The 19726-nt window shown below is 38.7% G+C and overlaps 1 protein-coding gene across 1 annotated transcript in view; it reads right to left on the bottom strand.

Annotated features, from left to right (window-relative positions):
• The window catches only part of Svep1 (sushi, von Willebrand factor type A, EGF and pentraxin domain containing 1), a 200233-nt gene that overhangs the window by 31942 nt on the left and 148565 nt on the right, over positions 1-19726 (bottom strand). Inside the window, exons 35-38 of the mRNA XM_047525742.1 lie at positions 19246-19437; positions 16032-16199; positions 5580-6252; positions 719-3510 (exon numbers count right to left, since the gene is read on the bottom strand). Coding sequence (XP_047381698.1) covers positions 719-3510; positions 5580-6252; positions 16032-16199; positions 19246-19437 — 3825 coding nt within the window. The remainder of the gene's footprint in view (positions 1-718; positions 3511-5579; positions 6253-16031; positions 16200-19245; positions 19438-19726) is intronic.

Here is a 19726-nt window from a genome sequence, read left to right as displayed (position 1 = left end):
AGAAGAGTTGCTGAATGAATGAAGTATTAGTCAAACCCAACACAAGAATACATGAAGGATAATCCATAATTAATTCAAAGATGTAAATAAAATTTAAATGTTTTTAGAGACTTTCAATATATTTGAACATTTTAGTTTTTGTATCCAAATTAAATTCACAAATTAATTCCACATTTTATTTTAGTAATACATTTTAGATGGGGAAATTTCCAGCAAAAATCATGGTTTGGGCATTAGATACTTGGTTTGTTTAGATAACATAGGTTGGAAGTCCCTTTCAGATGATCTTTAATTCTATTGGTTAATGCAAGTATGTACTTTTTGACTTGAGTTTGCTTTATTCTCCCTAACATTTGCATTGCATGTATAAATGAAACCATCAAGTTACAAATATAAGAAAATTTACTACTATGATGTTTTAAAAGAGCCTCACGATTCAAGAGCTATTCAAGATAGCTAAAGAAAGGATCTTGTTGTTTCAAGATAGTCATGATAATTATATTAGAAATCAATCAGAAAAAAACATAAATTTACTTTTACAGTCAATATATTTCTGCAAAATTATATGTAGGATAAATCCAGTGTTAATAGTTTTGATTCCTGGAGAACAGTCCAGAGGTGGTGGTCTCTTCCTAGCTAGCTAAAGTGTGACCTATCACTTTTCCTTTTACAATCCTCCTGTCTGCAGTCCTTAGAGACTCTAGAGTCATGGTCTTACCTGAGTTTCACTTTGCTTCCATAGGTGTGTTCCTCTCCTGTTGCCACTGCATTGATGACAGATGGTGGGGGTCCACAGGACACAGGCTCACAGGAAGGATAAGGGTGGCTCCATGTCCCTTTCTCTGTACAAACAAGATCTGAATTGTCTTGTATGACATAGCCAGATTTGCAGCTATAAGTTATCACGTTTTCCTCCAAAGAGCTGCTCTCCCTGATGAATGAATTTGGTATGGTTGGGAGAGAACCACAAGAAGCATGTTCACAGTGTGGGAAGTCAGAACTCCACTGGCCATTAGCCTCACAGATGATTTCAGAAAGTCCCTGGAGCTTGAAGCCTTTGAAGCACTGAATGTGGGCTGCCTTTCCACAACCAAAATCAGTCCCATTGACAGTTCCACATTGAATGACTGGTGTGGAACACCTGCAAGGTATGCAGGAAGGTGGGCTGCCACTCCAGGAACCATTGGAGAGACACCTTCTTGAAGGACTTCCATGGAGCTTATAACCTGGAAAACACTGGTACTGCATATGCCCTCCATGATAAAAGGAAAAACCGTTAGGAAAGCCATGGGCAAGATCTTCTGGAGGTCCACAGTTGACTGGTTTACAGAGAGGAACCTCTGCATCCCAGTTACCATTTGACTGACAGGTGAGTTTTGGAGCACCGTGCAACACATAGCCCTCCCGACAGTGGAACACCACTTCCTTCTTGAAGCCATAGTCCAGGCCATCCATCACCCCATTTGCCACTTGTGGTGGGGCAGCGCACCTGACAGGCATGCAGTTGGGAGTGGCTCCACTCCAACTTCCATTGGCAAGACAAACATGACTCTTGGTTCCCTCAAGCAAGAACCCTTCATTGCAAGTGTATTCAACCTTCTTTTGAAATGTATACTCATCACCTTTCACCTGGCCATTGGCCAAGACTGGTGGTGAGCCACAATCCACAGGAATGCAAATTGGCTCATGCCCATCCCAGTTTTTATTTTCCTGACATGTTCTCCTCTCAGTGCCGTTCAACACAAACCCAGGGTCACACTTGTAGTACACAACACTCAAATATGTGTAGATGCTTCCTTTGATGGATCCATTCATGACTGGATTTGGTTTTTTGCATGAAATGACTTCACAGTGTGGGGAAGCACCACTCCACTTCCTATTCTGTAGACAAAGTCTTAAGTCAGAGCCTACAAGAACGTGCCCAGGTTTGCAGCTATACCGCACAGCACTTCCCATAGTAGTCTCTGTAAAGTGCAAAAAGCCATTTTCAGGAACAACAGGCAAGTCACATTCAATTGAAATGCAGGAAGGTGCACTGCCATTCCAAGTTCCATCTTCCTGGCAGATCAATGTGGGATTCCCCAAAAGCTCGTATCCTGGGTTGCAGGTGTATGATACCATAGTGCCATATAGAAAGTTGGATGAATGTGTATCAGGAGACTTCTTTGTATTTTCCAAGGTTTTAGCCACTTCTCCCAAATGGTAAGGAGGGTGGGGAGTCAGATATGGAACTTCCATTGTGTCATCTTCTTGATCAAAATATCCCTGGTCATCTTTGACTTTAGTACAGTCTCCAAAATCTATGTGAGGAGGGAGACCACAGTCTATGGGCACACATGATGGGACGGAGCTTGACCATCCGGACTCTTTACAGGTTTGCATGGCATGACCAGCCACCTGAAACCCAGGGAAGCAGCTGTAGATGATCATGGCACCAAAGCTGTAATCTGCGCCTTCTACAAAACCATTTTCAATGGGTTGTGGGGGGTCACAGTGAATGGCATTGCAAGATGGGGGATGCACATCCCAATCACCTGTCTCTAAACAGGTCAAGGCTTTGGGACCTTCAAGCTGGAAGCCTCGGTCACAAGAGTATGTAACAGTCTGTCCATAGTGAAGGTTTGTGTAAGTGAACTTGCCATTTGAAATCTCACTGGGTTTTGGGCACTCAATGGGTCTACAGGTTGGTTTTCCTCCAAGCCAGTGACCATTTTCTCCACAAAGGGTGGTGGTATTTCCTACCAACTCAAAGCCTGGCTTGCAGGTATAGAGAGCTGTGCTGAGATAGGCAAGGCCTTGCACATCAATGATGCCATTGAGGAGTTCCTCAGGTTGGGGACACTCTACTGGAACACATTCTGGCAGTGGAGAGCTCCAGGTGCCATCAGCTTGGCAGAGGGTGGTAGGATCTCCTTTTAGGAAAAACCCATCTACACAAGAATACTTGACAGTACTTCCAAAATGAAGAGCAGAAGAAGGAGCAGGGACACCAAAGGAAATTAGGGGAGGTGGACGGCAAAGAACCATCTTACACACAGGAAAAGAATCGTTCCATTGCTGGGATGGCAAGCACTTCAGGACAGAGGGACCTTGTAGGGCATGCCCTTCTTTACAGGAAAATGTCACCACTCCTACCTCAGAAGTTGACTCCTTCAGTACGAGCTGGTTTTCCAAGAGGGGAGGCTCTGCACACTTGGCAGGCACACACTTGGGGTTTGGCTTCTTACTCCATTTGCCAGATTTCTGGCAGGTCCAGGAATTGTCACCAACAAGCTCATAACCCTCATTACAGAAAAACTGAACCTTGGACCCTACTTCAAAGTTTTCTCCTTTCATGAAGCCATTCTGGATTGGGGGAGGTTTTCCACAGTTGAGAGGGACGCAGGACAGAGGGGATTCACTGTGCCAGTGGCGATTGGCTTGGCAGACAAACACAGGACTTCCGACGGACTTGTAGCCTGGGTTGCACTGGTACCTTGCTTCACTCTCGAAGATTCTGCCAGTTGTGTGCTGAATAACAGGGAGAAAGTGAGCGAGTGCAATTTATGTAAGAGTTAATATAATTGACAAAATACTTTATCAGTAAAACAGAACAAAACTAGAAGACCTACATGAAAATACATTCATTAGGATTTAAAAAAGATCTATGTTTTTGTTCAGCAAGTTCACTTTATTTTTTTACTAACTGGAAATGTAGAAGTGAAATGTAGATCGAATTAAATAATACCTACTGCAGAAATACCGAGCCCATATGAAGTAAAATATCAATATACTCTATATTGATCGATATAGATAGGTAATGGTGAAAAATTAGAGACTGCTTGGTAAATTAAAAAAAATAATCTTAATGACCAAAGAAATGCCACAGTTTGGTGTTTTAGCCACAGGGGAAAAAAACCACACAAATGCACATGCCTTTGTTAATGTTAGATAATAAAAATATAATTTAAAATATTTTTATGGATATATCTTAATATTATTTGTTTTCTTCATAACATACTTTTAAAAAGTTGCTGCTGTAACAGAGGACTGAAAATAAAGAAAAATAAAGATGAAACTTCCATGTTTTAGCTATTTTTTTTTAATGGTGCTGAGAATTGAACCCAGGGCCTCACACATCCTAGGCAAGTGCTCTCCCACTGAGGCATGTCCCCAAGCCCCTTCCATCTTTAAAAATAAAACTTTAATATTTATGATCATAAAATTTAATAAGTACATAATATAATAAGGGATCTTTTTAGGCAGATGAACTAATAATAAAACATTTAAAATGATTATTGTGGTTCTTTGTTAGTGATAATAATAAATAAGAATAAAAAATAAAAAAAGTAATTTCCAGCTCCAGGGTATAGTGAACTCAGTAGTTTTTGGAGTTACTTGCTCTTTTTGTTTGAGTGCCCCACATGCATGTAAACACCCTACTATCAAAGACGTACTCTGTGTTGTTTAATGACAGATCTCCAGTGCTCATAAGTATACTTGGCAGCTAGCAGAAGCTCTGGAAATATTTGTTAAGTAAATAAATTAAGAAAAATTTCTTACATATTTCTATACCCACTTCCAATGGACAGCTAATAAATCTAAGCAAAAGTCTTAATTAAAAAGTCTTTCAGAGTGGGGAGATAGCTCAGTTGGTAGAGTGCTTGCCTCGCAAGCACAAGGCCCTGGGTTCAATCCCCAGCACCGCAAAAAAAAAAAAAAAAAAAAAAAAAAAAAGTCTTTCACTGTTTTTTGAATATAAAGGAAAAAAGCCAATACATGTGTGTGGGCCTTAAAAATGAGTTTAGTTTGGAGTAGTGCCTATTTTAAATGGCCCTTGATTTGGGAAAGTAGGTTCTCATTCCTATTTTCTTGTGTCTCAATGAGAAAACATGTAATTTTTCCACATTTTTTATTGGTGCATTATAGTTAGATGTAATGGTGGATTTGTTACGTATTTATACATGTGCAAAATATACAATATAATTTGGCCAAATTCTCTCCCCAGCACTTCTCCTTCCTTCCCCTTCTCCCATCCCTGGTCTCTTTCCTCTATTCTACTGATCTCCTTTTGATTTTCATAATATTCCTGGCAAGACACATATTGTTGTGCAAGCAGGACAGTTTTGGGTCAGACTTAACTTTGTCCACCATGGTAAGATTATCTTTAGATCTATTAAAAAAGCAATGCAAAAACTGCCTCTTTGTTGATTTATCCCATCTTTTGCCTAAAAATAAGAAATGTTAATGAATTTCTTTAGGTTCCATTCAGATCTTGGTTTCTTAAAATAAATTACATATCCATTTTGAAGTACATTTTGTAGTTCGTACAAAGCAACATAGTATTTTATTAAAATTGGTTTACTTTAATTTCATATTTTGTACTGATATGGCCCTGAAGTGCTTTGAAAACCTATATACTAATAAAATATAGAGTTGTATGTCAAAAGGACTCAGGATCACCTTGATTAAATTTTATCCAATATTTACCACCAATAACAATAATCTGTTCACTGGCCTGGCTTCTGAACCAGGGTTAGCCACAGTGGGCTAGCCCTGGAAGTGAGGAAGCATGGACCATTTACTGATCAGTCTCTTACCTCCAGAAAGCCATTCTCAATCTTAGGTGGGTCATTGCAAGACACAGGGTGGCACGTGGGAATAGGGCTACTCCACTGTCCGGTGGCTTCACAGGTGCTCCTCTTCTCCCCTTTGATGTAGAACCCCTTGTTGCAGCTATAAGCCACCATGGCCCCGAAACTGTAGTTGGATCCACTTGCATAGCCATTCATGATGCTTGGCGGCTCTCCACATCGCACCGGGATGCACTGGATGGACATGGGGGAAGGGGTCCACTGCCCGCCTCTCATACATTCGATCTTTGCTGAAGTGTTCAGCACAAAGCCTTCCATGCACTTGAAGCTCACAACTGAGCCAGCCGCAAATTTTTCTTTGTTCAAAGATTCCAAGATGCCATAGGAAACGGATGGAGGCTTTTCACAGAAATGAGCTATGCAATGGGGCATAGCCTGACCCTCTGGGGGAACCCACTTGCCCTGGGCATTGCAGAGGAGCTTGGAATTGTCTGCCAAGCTGTAACCATCTGAGCAGTAGTAGAATGCGATGTCCCCAAAGAGCCGATGGCCAGTCTCTGGGGAGGCGTGGTCCACGTTGGGGGGCTCGTCACAGGAGACAGCCAGACACTGTTGGTTACTCCCACTCCATTTTCCATTGGCCAGGCATTCGATGGTATCAGGACCAGCCAGGGTATACCTATGAGATTGGAGGAAAAGAAACGATAACTAACTGAATATTTGAGAAAAAGCATTTACATCTGTTTTCAAATCTTTTCAACAGTGACTTTACTTTTATTCTTTGTATTTTAAAGACTATTATAGTTACTATTTGAATATTGAGCTTATTGATCAAGTGACCCTCTTTCGAGAAATGCAACTGCATCATTTTTTTATTAGCACACAGGTGCATTTTGTAATTGCATCTTGATGTTAATATTGTTTGTTCAGAAAAAGAAATGGATTTAAGATTTTTCCTATTTGTGGAACTGTAATAACTATTACAAGTTTAAAATAAAAGTGTGGAGTAATATGGTCCTATTTGATAAAATTTAAAATTGGGATTCCATCTGTCTTTAAGATGGTTTTAGTCTGTTGCTAGCACTTATCTTTGAAACAAGCTCCATATTAAGCCTAGAAGAGCTCATAATTATGTAATTATATTCAGTGAACTTTAATACAGTGATTATAATTTCAGTCTCTAATGCCTCTAAAATCTTTACCCATGTGATTAGAGTTAAAAGCCATGTTTTGCTTATGGCTTTGCTATTCACTCAGAATGAAAAAAATTTGCTTAATAGTTTTCAGAATTTATGCACAAGGTATGATGACATGTACCTATATATGATGATAGATTGATGATGTGCAAAAATCTTAAATTCTCAAGTGTTCTCTCAATGGAGAACAAAATATTAGGATATGTGCAGTATTAGTGCTATTATATTTGAATCATTTTATATTCATAATCACTCTTAACGAAGAGAAAGATGACAGAGTTTTAAAAGAATATCTAGTATGTGATCAGTCTGTCATTTTGATAATAATGAATAGTCAGGGGACTAAAATAATTGGGTACTTAATAGTTTAGACAAATTGATTGGTTCATTTTACAGATGAGTAAATGGTGCTTCAGATAGGCTCAGTAACCTAAAGTCACACAGTCAGAAGCAGTGGAATTGGGATCTGAATTTGGTTTATCAGATTCTGACACTTGTAACAGTTTCCACAATACTGCTCTCTTTTCAAAACAAGGTAGGTAAGATCATAATTTGTGGGTGTCCTATGGAAACTCTATTGCAGTGTCAGTAGCACAAATTTATTTGACCCACCAGCTAGTCAAGATTCTTAACTCATTAGTTACCAGAAAATTTGAGATCCCTTTTAGTTTTATAAAGAATTGGCTCTCATAGATATTGGAGTTCCTTTATCCTAGTCAGTGTTTATTTATGAAATCTATGGGAGATAGATAGATCAAGGGAAAAAATGATAGAGTATCTGTAGAGATAGATATGTGCATCCACCCTAACCACTGTCTTCGGTCATGCAATTGATAGAAGTAGTTTATAAATGAATCCTTATACATGTACCGAACAACTGAGTGAAGTCTCCAGTTAGGACCTGTTGCACTTCATTATTTGAATAAGCTTAGTACATTGTACAAGGATCTGAACTTAACAAATATTTAGATGGTTTCTATCTTTGGAGATGCAGGAAGGTGTACACACAACATGCTAAGAGCATACTTTTATCATGGAAAAAATCCATTATCCCTGGTCTGAGTGTGCAGATTCTATTGCTCCTGTGTAGAATGTGCTAAGAGTAGAAGTCCCATTGGCTGAAGCTCCTGATGTTTTATAGCACAGTTTGCATCATTCATACACTTTGAAATACACATCCTTTTGTTCAGGGACCCTTTGATGTTGCCAGCATATTTCACTGACTGAAGTTCACAGACATAAACTTAGACATGGATTTATAAGAATCCATTGTGCCATCTATAAAATTCTTCCTTTATTTCACAAGACCAGCTGGTCTGAGGCCGGAGCATCTACCTCCAGAACCATCCTCATTCTACAGTCTCTCTGGAGAGCACAAGAATTTGTGTTTTATAATTTGGCAGCACTTTGTTAGGCCTCTGATCACCTGATCTGAACAATCAGGTGGCTCTCAGAGGGGGAAAGGGAAGAGGAGTCGTGCAGGGCAGAAGAGTGGCAGAAGCAAAGCAAAGGGAGCAGGATGCAGCGGGGATACAGGGGGAACTTTCACATCGGAGTGCCTCATGAATACTAGGAAGCAGGGAGGGGGCCAGAGCTAGGAATGGGTGTTTTCTGACAGGGTTGCCCTGATGTTTGGTGGGTGCGGATGTGCAGCCATAGATTCACTGTGGGGCATCATAAGGGATATGTATTTGATCTCTGCTCCCATTCCTGACGCAGATCTCCTAAAGTCTTCGGTAAGGTCCTGCATGATCGGGTGCCCATGCTTAGGATAACTAGATAATGTGTTCCGTGAAGATCAGGACAAGGGTTTAAAAATATGTATTCTAAAATACACCATTCAGCCCTTTAAGATGATAAAGGAGGATATATTTTCTAAATGACACAAAAAGAGAAATTAATTATTAGCTAGTGCCTAATAGCACTGTAACTGGTTTCTGATCAAATTACTGCACTGCTGAATTCTATTAGAAGTCTGAAGGTGTGTTGAGATTTACAGGGGACAGATTTCACCCACCTATTAAAGAATTCTTAGAGAAACGAGAAGGGAGATCAGTAGAATAGAGGAAAGGGGGAGGGAGAAGGAGAAGGAAAGGGGAAATACTGAGGAAGGATATTGGTCAAATTGTATTGCTATGTCATGTGCATGTACAACTATGTAACAACAAATTCCATCATTGTGTATAATTATAATGCACTAATAAAAATATGGAAAAAATAATATTTAGAGAATGGTAAAGTTGCATACAGATGATGAGATATGTCCATAAATGCTGGCTTCCAAAGCAAGAACAATTGGAGCTGATATAAATCTAACATGAATATTTAATTAAATTCCATTCAATGGAATCGTGAACCAAATTCTGTGCAACAGGATGTAACAGAATACAACATTTTGTGCTCTCACTGAAGAGGCATTAAGAACACTCTGGCAGAGACCCTGCATCTTATAGAAGAAAAAGTAGGTCCAGATCTTCAACATGTCGGCTTAGGACCAGACTTCCTCAACAGGACTCCCATAGCACAAGAAATAAAAGCAAGAATCAACAACTGGGATAGATTCAAACTAAAAAGCTTTCTCTCAGCAAAGGAAACTATCAGCAATGTGAAGAAAGAACCTACAGAGTGGGAGAAAATCTTTGCCAATCACACTTCAGATAGAGCACTAATCTCCAGAATCTATAAAGAACTCAAAAAACTCAACACCAAGACTACAAATAATCCAATCAACAAATGGTCTAAGGAAATGAACAGACACTTCACAGAAGAAGACCTACAAACAATCAACAAACATATGGAAAAATGTTCAACATCTCTAGTAATAAAAGAAATGCAAATCAAAACCACCCTAAGATTCCATCTCACCCCAATCAGAATGGCGATTATCAAAAACACAAACAACAACAGGTGTTGGCGAGGATGTGGGGAAAAAGGTACACTCATACATTGCTGGTGGGGTTGCAAATTAGTGCAACCACTCTGGAAGGCAGTATGGAGATTCCTTAAAAAACTTGGAATGGAACTACCATTTGACCCAGCTATCCCACTCCTTGGCCTATACCCAAAGGACTTAAAATCAGCATACTACAGAGATACAGCCACATCAATGTTCATTGCTGCTCAATTCACAATAGCCAGATTGTGGAACCAACCTAGATGCCCTTCAGTTGATGAATGGATAAAGAAACTGTGGCATATATATACAATGGAATATTACTCAGCCATAAAGAATGATAAAATTATGGCATTTGCAAGCAAATGGACGAAATTGGAGAATATCATGCTAAGTGAGATAAGCCAATCTCAGAAAACCAAAGGAAGAATGATCTCGCTGATAAGTGGATGATGATACATAATGGGGCGTGGGAGGGGTTAGTTTTAGGGTTAGAGTGAGGGTTAGGGAGGGGGGCAAGAATGGGGGAAGGAAGGACTGTATAGAGGGAAAAGAGGGATGGGAGGGGTGGGGGGGAGGGAAAAAATAACAGAATGAATCAACCAACATCACCCTATGTAAACGTATGATTACACAAATGGTATGCCTTTACTCTATGTACAAACAGAGAAAGAACATGTATCCCATTTGTTCACAATAAATAAAAAAAAAAAAAAAAAAAAAAAAAAAGAACACTCTGGCAGCCTTTCATTAAAAATCAGGCCTTACATATTTTTGAATGAATTGTTTTATTCCTTAAGTCCAAGGAAAAATGGCCCATTAAGATCACATTGGTGCCTTAGAAGGGCACATTTGAAGATGAACTAGTGGGATACATTTTCATGTTTCTGGAGTGATAACCCAAAATCCTTTGAAAAGGGACCGAGTAATTTTTCAGTAGCAAATAATTTTCAGTGATTTGATTCTCACGCTGAGTGCAGGCTTACTCATGGGCATGTGCTTGGGAAGCTTTATGAGAGAGTTCCTGAGTGGGGTATTAGCTCTTCTTCTAAAGGAAAAGAAAAGCCCATTAAATAGCTGCAATTAATGAGAACAAGAGGAAGCATGAACGCGAATCAGTAATTGATCTTATTTTCAATTAATAACAACGATCAAAGCTTTTATCTGAACATATCCAATAATTGCATTTAGCAGTTTATGTTTGAGAAGAATAAAAAGGGGAAAATTTGATTAGGTTTTCAGGAATTCAGTAGCCCCTAGACTCTCTGAGTTTCACACCAAGGAGTCTAAACCTAAGGACCAGAAAGGAAATGAGAAACAAATGATCATGTTTATGCAAACAACTGGAAATGCCCAGGGTTGGGGAGTTTGCATAAAAAACTTCAAGAAACTGAATATTTTGATAAAAGATGAATTTTGGAAGCCAGGTTTAGGGAAGGATGTGGAAACAAAGTTTCTTGCTTCTTTCTCTTTCTGGCATTCATCGTCCTATGTTGGTCTCCTAAAGTCTCTGCCTTTTCATCCTCACCTTGAGAGTGAACCTTGCTCCTATAATTCAAGGAAAGATTGGTGCAAAGCACAACACAATTATAAAAGGAAAAAACATGGAGACAGCAACAAGAATATGTACATGTAACATGCAATAAATAGGTGTGGGTCCATTATAGGCTGTGCAGGGCACAGAATGCAGAACTGAGGCTGGAGAGGGAAATAACCCTAATCTTCTAATAAGGTCCACAGTACCTAAGGAAGTTGAAGGAGACAGCAAGACAGGTCACAGTATACAAAAGCCATGACTTGATTATAGTATGCTGTCCCTGAATAGAATAAACCAACAGCTTGTTGGTTTATGCCAATTGAACTTTTGGGGAAGAAACAGAAAAGAAGTAAAGAGAGAGAGAAGATGACAACTGAATCCTCGTTCTGGCTGTAACATAGTCTGAAAAACTCACCTTACATGATATTTAATAAGTTATAATAGGCACTATTTTCAACGCATAGTGGAGTTGACCAGAAAGGAAATTTCCATGTTCCAGACACAAGAAATAAATTAAAACAAGAAAATTAAGCCAGTGAATGAATGCCGTGGCTGACCTTGGATTAGGCGAGCAGAGGAAGTAGAGTTGAATGAGAGAGTCACAGCTGAGTCTCTGGCTTGAATCTACATCCTAGGAGGAGAGGCACTGAAAGGATGAATTAGTAAGATCCCACCACAGGCTTAGCTCTGTATTTTCAGGGGCCCTGGGTGGTAAAAAGTTCCCATGAAGGTGTTAATCTGCAAGTTTGCACCTCATGTGGATTTGAGGTTAGAATTTATAGCACTCTGTACAGAAAAACTTCAAATTGATAAGTTAATGCAAAAATAGGTTGGTGATACTCTTGGGGTACCTGGTAGAAAAAATTATCCACAAAATCAGATCATAAGAGATTGGCATAGGTTGAACAAACCTGGTTCACTATAAAGACACAATCTGAAATTACAAAACACACACCAGCATATCTTCCATAAACCGTAATGCTAGCACACCAATAAATGAGAAAATAGGAGAAAATGCTATAAAATCTTAAAAAAAAAATAAAAGGTGGGCAGGTGGCACATGCCTATAATTCCAGTGACTCATGAGACTGGGGAAGGAGGATCACAAATTTGGGGCCAGCATGGGCAACTTAGAGAGATCCTGTCTCAAAATAAAAAAACAAAAAGATCTGAGGATGTAGCTCAGTGGTAAAGCATCTCTGGGTTCAATCCCAGTACTTCAAAGAAGAAAAAAACCACTATAATTATAGTATGAAGTATGTTTACAAAGATAAAATACTCAAAATTCTAATAAAAAGAAGAGACTATTGAAAAGAGAAATATCTAAAAAATCAATAAATAGAAATTCTACAAGTAAATAATAGGAAATAAAAATTTTAAAAATGAACGGACACTTTCAAAAGCAGACTAAAGAGAGTAGAAAGAAAAATTAGTGAACTGGAAGATATATATGAGGAAATTACCCAAATGTAATACAAATTGATGAAAAGAAAATATGACAGGTTAATAACCATGACAAATAGAAGAAAATGGGCAATTTACACATTGCTCATTTCTACAAGGAACTACTATGTAGCAGTGCATATCAGGTGACTTACCTGTATCAACAGGGATAAGTATAAAAGAGATAATGTTAGGTGAAAGATCAAAGTTTAAAGGATAAAGTACAAAGTAACACATACAAAACACTTAAATCTGCAGAGTGTTTGTTTATGGGGACATATGTATGTGATAAAGACAAAATGCACACGTTTCTTTGAGGAGAATAGAAGAATGAAAAGAATGACTTTTAGGTATTTGTGCAATACTGTATTTCTTGTATAAAAGGAGATCTATGGGTAATTATGGTAATTATGGGTATCTATGGGTAATAAGGTAATTATGGCAAAATTTTAACATTTACTTTTATCTCAGCAATGATGGACACATGAGTATTTTAAATAGAATTTTTTTTTTTTTTTTTTTTTTTTTTTTTTTTGCCTTTCTATAGGTTTCAAATGTTTTAAGAGAAATTGGCCAGAAAAAAAGGAACAAGACAGAGATGCTCTTTCCAGTGTGGCCACCCTCAAATCACCCCAAAGATGATGTGCGTAAAAAGGAATAAAGTTCTTTCTCTCAACACGAGTTTTAATTTCAGAAAAATAAAACAGCCTCTTACTAGTCAATTTTTTCTTTCAGAAAAAATCAGAGTGATTTAAAACTGTGTGTATATGAATTTAATTAGATAGCTAAGATAGTTTCTCCTACGTTATTGAAATGCCATTACTTTATATAACCATAATGGCACAGAGAACAATAATACAGCCAAACATACATAGAACTCCTGTCTATAGAAAGCACCATAAAACAGGATCTCATCCCCCTTGGTAGCTACGGGACTTAGGTGGGCAGATCTGACTTCCATTTGGTCAAGGACAGAAAAGCTCCACAGATTAATCACAGATGAGATGGGATCTCTAAGATAATGTGGCCCAACACTTCTGTGTCTCAGATACAAAATAGGGGAAAAATGCATATTCTATCAAATCCCATATTTGTTAAGGAACAACATGAGAAAATTTATGTGGAAGTCTTTTGAAGAATGTAAAAATCCTCTTCAAATGAATGAGTTTATTGTAATTTTCTGCCTAATTACTGTCTTTATTGCTTGTTTAAATACACCACATTCAGTTATAGACATTTGGCAGACATAAAATCCTTCTTATGAAATCTTATAGATAATAATTTGTGAAGAAGTATATTGTTTGCAGAGAAAAGATGAAAAAACCTAGAAATTTGCATATATCATGGTTTTTAACATTCAAAAATATATGCCAAGACAAAATTCCGGGGAAAAATGAAGTAAAATATTAACATTACTTATTTCAGGGTATTAAAATGATGGATGACTCTTACATATGAATTTTTGTATTTTCTAGTTTTATATAATGATCATGCATCACCAGAAGTTGTCGATATCTTGATATTATTTGGAACATAATATCACAACTACCACAAATATTTATATGCAGAGGACTATTTAAAATAGTCACTTAAGGGTTGGGGATCTAGCTCAGTTGGTAGAGTGCTTGCCTTGTAAGCACAAGGCCCTGGTTCAATTCCCAGCACCGCAAAAAAAAAAAAAAAAAAAAAAAAAAATTAGTCACTTAAGTGTGTCACCATTAATAATGCCTTCACACTCCAGATAGACCACAGCTGTTCTTCACACATTTGGAAACAGAAACAGCAGAAGTGTTGCTGCCTTCTGCATTCATGCCATAAACACTTAAATGATTAATTTTAAATAGATCTATGCAGTTCATTGTGGAGTGGGGGGAAGTTCTTCTGTAAGTCACGCTGCAGTATGTAGTTAGGACTGTCAAATGCTGCTTCTGCACTGACATTTTAGTATTAATGATTTCTTCTCCATATGAGAAGGTGTTACAATTAGGGATTTGAAAAAAATTGATCTTACAGAAGTTACAGTAGAATGGCGCTTACCAGAGGCTGGAGGGAGGGAGGGTGGGATGGGGAAATGTTGATCAGTTAGGCTTAAGAGGTGAGGCCACAGAAAATAATCATGTACTGTGCATTTCAAGAAGCTACAAGAAAGGAGTTTGAAATTTTCACCATAAAGAAATGCTAAATGTTCAAGGAGACAGATATGTTTAACCCAATGTAATACGTTACACATGTACTGAAACACCACATACTAACCCCCTAATACTAATCCCCTAATATGTATAATTTTAATGTTTTTTATGTATCAGTTAAAAAATTAAAAAGGAAAGCTCTGGGATTTCAGTAACTTAAGTCTCTCAAGATCTTTCTGCAAAAAAAATATAGTCTCCACCTGCTGGCAATCCTGTGTTAGTGGGCTGGTCTACACAGTTGAAATGAGATCCAAGTTCCATGGGAGCCCAGAAACTGTGTCCTCACCTCTGCGCTCTTATCATTATAATAATGGCTAAGTTTGTTGGGTTTGCCAGGTTTTTTCCTGGATAAGCCATGCTTTATCTAATTTTATTCCTCATACTATGCATAAGTATGAATCTTTAATGAACTTGTTTTACATAGGAGGATAACCAAGCACAGAGAGGTCACGCCACTCCCCAAGGCCACACAGCAAAGGACAGACTGGAACATGAATCCAGAAGAAGACCACCCCTCTGCTTTTGCTGCTTCCAAATGTGTGAAGAGCAACTGCTCTATCCGGAGTGTGAAAACATTATTAATGGCAAAAATACTTAATGAGAAGCAGAGGAAAGAAAAAACAATGACTGCAAATAATGGCGAGTCAGATGACCGGGGGCGACAGTGCTTTACTGGTTGCCTTGAGACCCTAGGCAGATCATCTCCCAGGGAGCCCTTCCCTTCTCTGCTTCACAGGCCTTTCCCGAAGATCAAATGAGACCAGAGCACGAAAGTCCTTTAACTTACTTCCTGTTTTTCCAAATGTTATCTCTGAATTAAGTCAGATGATTAGAAATGTAAACACTTAAACTTTATCTTTCTTGTTTTCCTGCAGATATGTCATCTTCACGTTGTGACTTGCCTTTGGTTTTGCACAAGATAATACGTGAATGCTTTAAATGTGCTTTTTACATATTTGGTTAAAGTATAAAGAAAATTTTCACTGCATCACCTAACGTCTGCTATTCAAGGCTTAATTTAATACATTTAATAAGATCCAGGAAAACACTGTTTCCACAGGAAAATGTGCTCCCACTCTGCTGTCAGAAAATAAGCATAAAGCTCTCTTTGGCTCTGGCTGCCAGGAAATTGAATTTCGTGTCCAGGGGTCCATCTCTTCCCCTGGCTCTGGTGTTCCTTTCTTCCAAGGATTTACTCACCCTTCTTTGCATGTGTAAGTGACAGTGCTCCCAAACGTGAAGTTACTCCCAGTGGTGACAGCGTCCTTGATGGCAGGCGGCTCTCCACAGAAGACAAGATGACAGGTAGGTGGCGCTCGGTCCCAGCTGCCAGAAGCTGTGCATTCAATGATGGAAGGGCCCTGTAAGCTACAGGAAACAAGGACACCAGGTCACCTTTGCCATTGGTTACTTATTTACTGCTATGGAGATGAGATAGAGGGACTTAGAAGGAAGTGGAGGACACTTGAGAAAATCTCGTATATAAAAAATGGTGTGTCTTTATATTTCATTACATGATATAAAAACAAGGGAAATCTAAACAGTCCATATGCCATTTAAAGCAACATAACCATAACCACTTGGTGCAAAGTAGAAGTTTAATGTGCTCACAGGTTGTGGTGTGGGGCACTCCACACTTCATGAACAGCAGATTACTTGAATGAAAAGTGTTGATAGGCTTATTAGAATCCAACTGGAAGGGAGACACCTGAGTAAACAGGTCATCAGAGTAACTGAGGTCAAAGGGCACTGTCCTTTCCATGAGCCTGGGCATTTGAACCCTGTTGCTCGGGAAGACTTCCAGCTCTCCTTGTTTACAAACCTCACATCCCTGTGTCCCAGCTCATCACCGTTGCTTGTCAACATGACTCTGATTGTTTCATTCATTCTACTTCCTGTTTCCTGTTTCATTCATTCTACTTCCTGTCTCTCTTCCTGTTGACCACCTTTCTGATCACAGTCTTTCTCTATGCCTTCCATCTGAACATAATCACCAGCAATCAAATTAAACTACCATAATATTAAGAACCTAGGTCCTGGCTTTAACGGGGTCCATCTGAAATTGAAGGACCACCCAAACTGTTTTTCCTTTTCCATTTTCTGCTAACCTGTTTGTTGAGCTATTTCCCCTACCCAAGCTCCTTACCAGTCTTCATCCCACACTGAAAATGAAAGCAGAAACTGACCCCAAAGCCCTGGAGTCAGCAAGGGTAGAAAACTGGACTTGGAGCATATCCTTAGGCTGACACAGCCTGGTTGAATCTGCATATGTATATTTTCTGGCTTTTTGTTTCTATAAATTGTAACATTTCTGTAAGATGGGAAAGGCAATTAGCTCTCTTCCCAGTTTGGGTCAAACTGTGATTAAGTTTATTTTTCTTTTTTTATATAATTTTTCTCTCATTTCTGCTGCAGGTGGTGACTGAATCCAAGTAGTCAGGACCTCAGCAGCCTTGGGCCTGGGCCCTGGTAACAGAATTGGTGCCTCTCTGGTGGGACTAACCCCTACTGATGGAGTTCTTTGGAAATGACCACTCCAAGGGCTTCATCAGTAGTGAGTCAGTCCTGGAAAGAGGAAAATAAAAGTTCCCACAGGTAAGAAACTTTGTTTTGGGACTCAACTCTTGTTTCAACCAGGGTTGACGCCTTTGTGGCCACTTTTGATAGACTGGGAAAATGAATTTTTAGGAACCTATGGGCCCAAAGTTTATTTGACACTACTCAATTCTTGTGGGCTCTGTGTGTTGTCCCTCATCCTTCCTTTTACTTGTCTTCTGGGGCTTTTTAGCCAACTTAGGGTTCTTGAACCAATTTGGGTTCTTGAACTGTTAGTCTGACAGAGAAATTTGACCTTGTTCTTAGTTAGTAAATAAGTATTAATTCTTGTAGTCTGTATTCAAAATTATTGTAGTTCTGTGGTAGGGACCTAAAAAAATTCTAAACCTGTTGTCAGATAATTCTTGACATCAAATGTAAAATGATGAGCTTTTTACCAAAATGGTAATTCACCTTGGTCTGCATAAGAAGGACTCTAGTAAGCACTCTTTAAATGCAACTCTCAGAACTTAATTGCTTTACAGAAAAATTGGTTATTTTTCTTGTCTTTCAAAATTCTACCGAGTACAAATCTTAATGTTTTAAGATGTTAGCTAATGCTTATTAAACTTAATTGTGGACTTAGGTAAGCTTAGCTTAAGAATTGCTCTTTCTAAACCTTTTTTTGTTGTATGAACATAAAAATTGTCTTTCAACACAGACTCATAACCATCTATCACTTCCTCTCCAATGTGGGACCAGATCAGACCCAATGGATGAAACAAGTCCATTCTGGTGACGTGGGACTAAACCATTTGATGGATTATCAGAAATGTCTTCAGAGAAACTCATTCAGAGATGGGGTAAGCTGTCAGAATCAAAAGAGAGTCACTTGTCAACCCTATCAAAAAATAAGATGGGCCAAGAAGTGACAGGTTTCTTATGCATGAATACCTGGCACTCAAGTCCTGCCACTAGGTGGAGCCTTATCTTCAGATTTCAGATTTCAGATCTGCTTCTGAAGCCCTGGATGGAAGAAACTATGCATCAAATCTAGCAATAAACAGCCATTCAGATGAAATGGTGCCCAGGTCTCTCAAGACTGTGGGATGGACAAGCTGGAGGAGAACTGTAATGGGGTCCTTTTAAATTGGAAGTTACAAATTGTTTTTCCTTCTCCATTTCCTGCTAACCTGTTTGTTAAGCTATTTTCTCCATCATTGTCACGCTGAAAATGAAAGCTGAAACAGCCCCCAAAACCGTGGAGCCAATGAGCATTGAAAACTGGGATTGTAACATGTCTCTGTGCCAGTACAGCCTGGCTGAATCTACATACATGTATTTCCTGCTTTTTGTTCCTATAAATGACAACATTTCTGTAGGATTTGGAAGGCAGTTTAGCTGTCACCCCAGTTTTGAACGAACTGTGATTAAATTCATTTTTCCTTTGTATATTGTTTCCTCTTATTTCTGATGTGGGCAGGTGACTGAATCCAGTTGGTCAGGACTCCACAGCCTTTGGATTGAGCTCCAACAACATGACCTTGGCATACTCTTTTACAACATCCTATGGAATGTTGAGTATTAGCTAAGTAAGCTTTTTTTTTTTTTTTTTTTTTTTTTAATCCATCCAAAGTCATTTAAACAGGTATGTGATCTGCTTCACAATGTTTGCTTTTGTGTTTGAAGTCTGAATGTGGAAGCCATTGAACTATAACGGATCCCCAGAGTCACAGAGTAAATATTTCCCTGGGCCCTCCTATCAGATAGGACTCAGGAAGCGCACACATATGAGGATAGCCTTATATTTATAAACTATGAGTGAAACGTGCTGAGTAAATAATGGGCAACGGGGGGGTTGTAGGAAGCTGGACTTTACCTGTATCCTCTCTCACAAGAATATGATGCAGTAGAAAGGTAGGTAAGCCCACTCAAACTAAATTTTCCATGGTTTATGTTTTCGGGACTGGAACACTTCACCAGTTCACACACAGGGGAAGAATGACTCCAGGAACCGCTAGCAAGACAGGACAATTCTTTCTCACCAGCCAAAGTATATCCTTTATTACACCTGAAGAAGATAGAGGAAAATTATAGAATGTAGTTTGCTTTATTTTGCATAATTTTATCTGTACAAAAGCCTCTAAAATATTAGAAATTTACATATATTGGAAGCTTTCTCTTTTGTCCTATTGAACCAATGTTTTTAAGGTCTTTATTTTTTTTTCTTTTTTCTTTCTTTTCATTCAAGGTTGACTACTGTATGTGTTCCCCAGAGGAATCTTGCTGAGTAATAAGTAGAAGATAGATTCAAGAATTTGGCTAGACTCCAGTTTGTGTCATGGATTAGTACATGTAAA

Source organism: Sciurus carolinensis, chromosome 14 (genome assembly GCF_902686445.1).
Source record: "Sciurus carolinensis chromosome 14, mSciCar1.2, whole genome shotgun sequence".
NCBI lineage: Eukaryota > Metazoa > Chordata > Mammalia > Rodentia > Sciuridae > Sciurus > Sciurus carolinensis.
The sequence above is the reverse complement of the archived record's forward strand: the minus strand, read 5'-3'. Positions and strand labels throughout refer to the sequence as shown.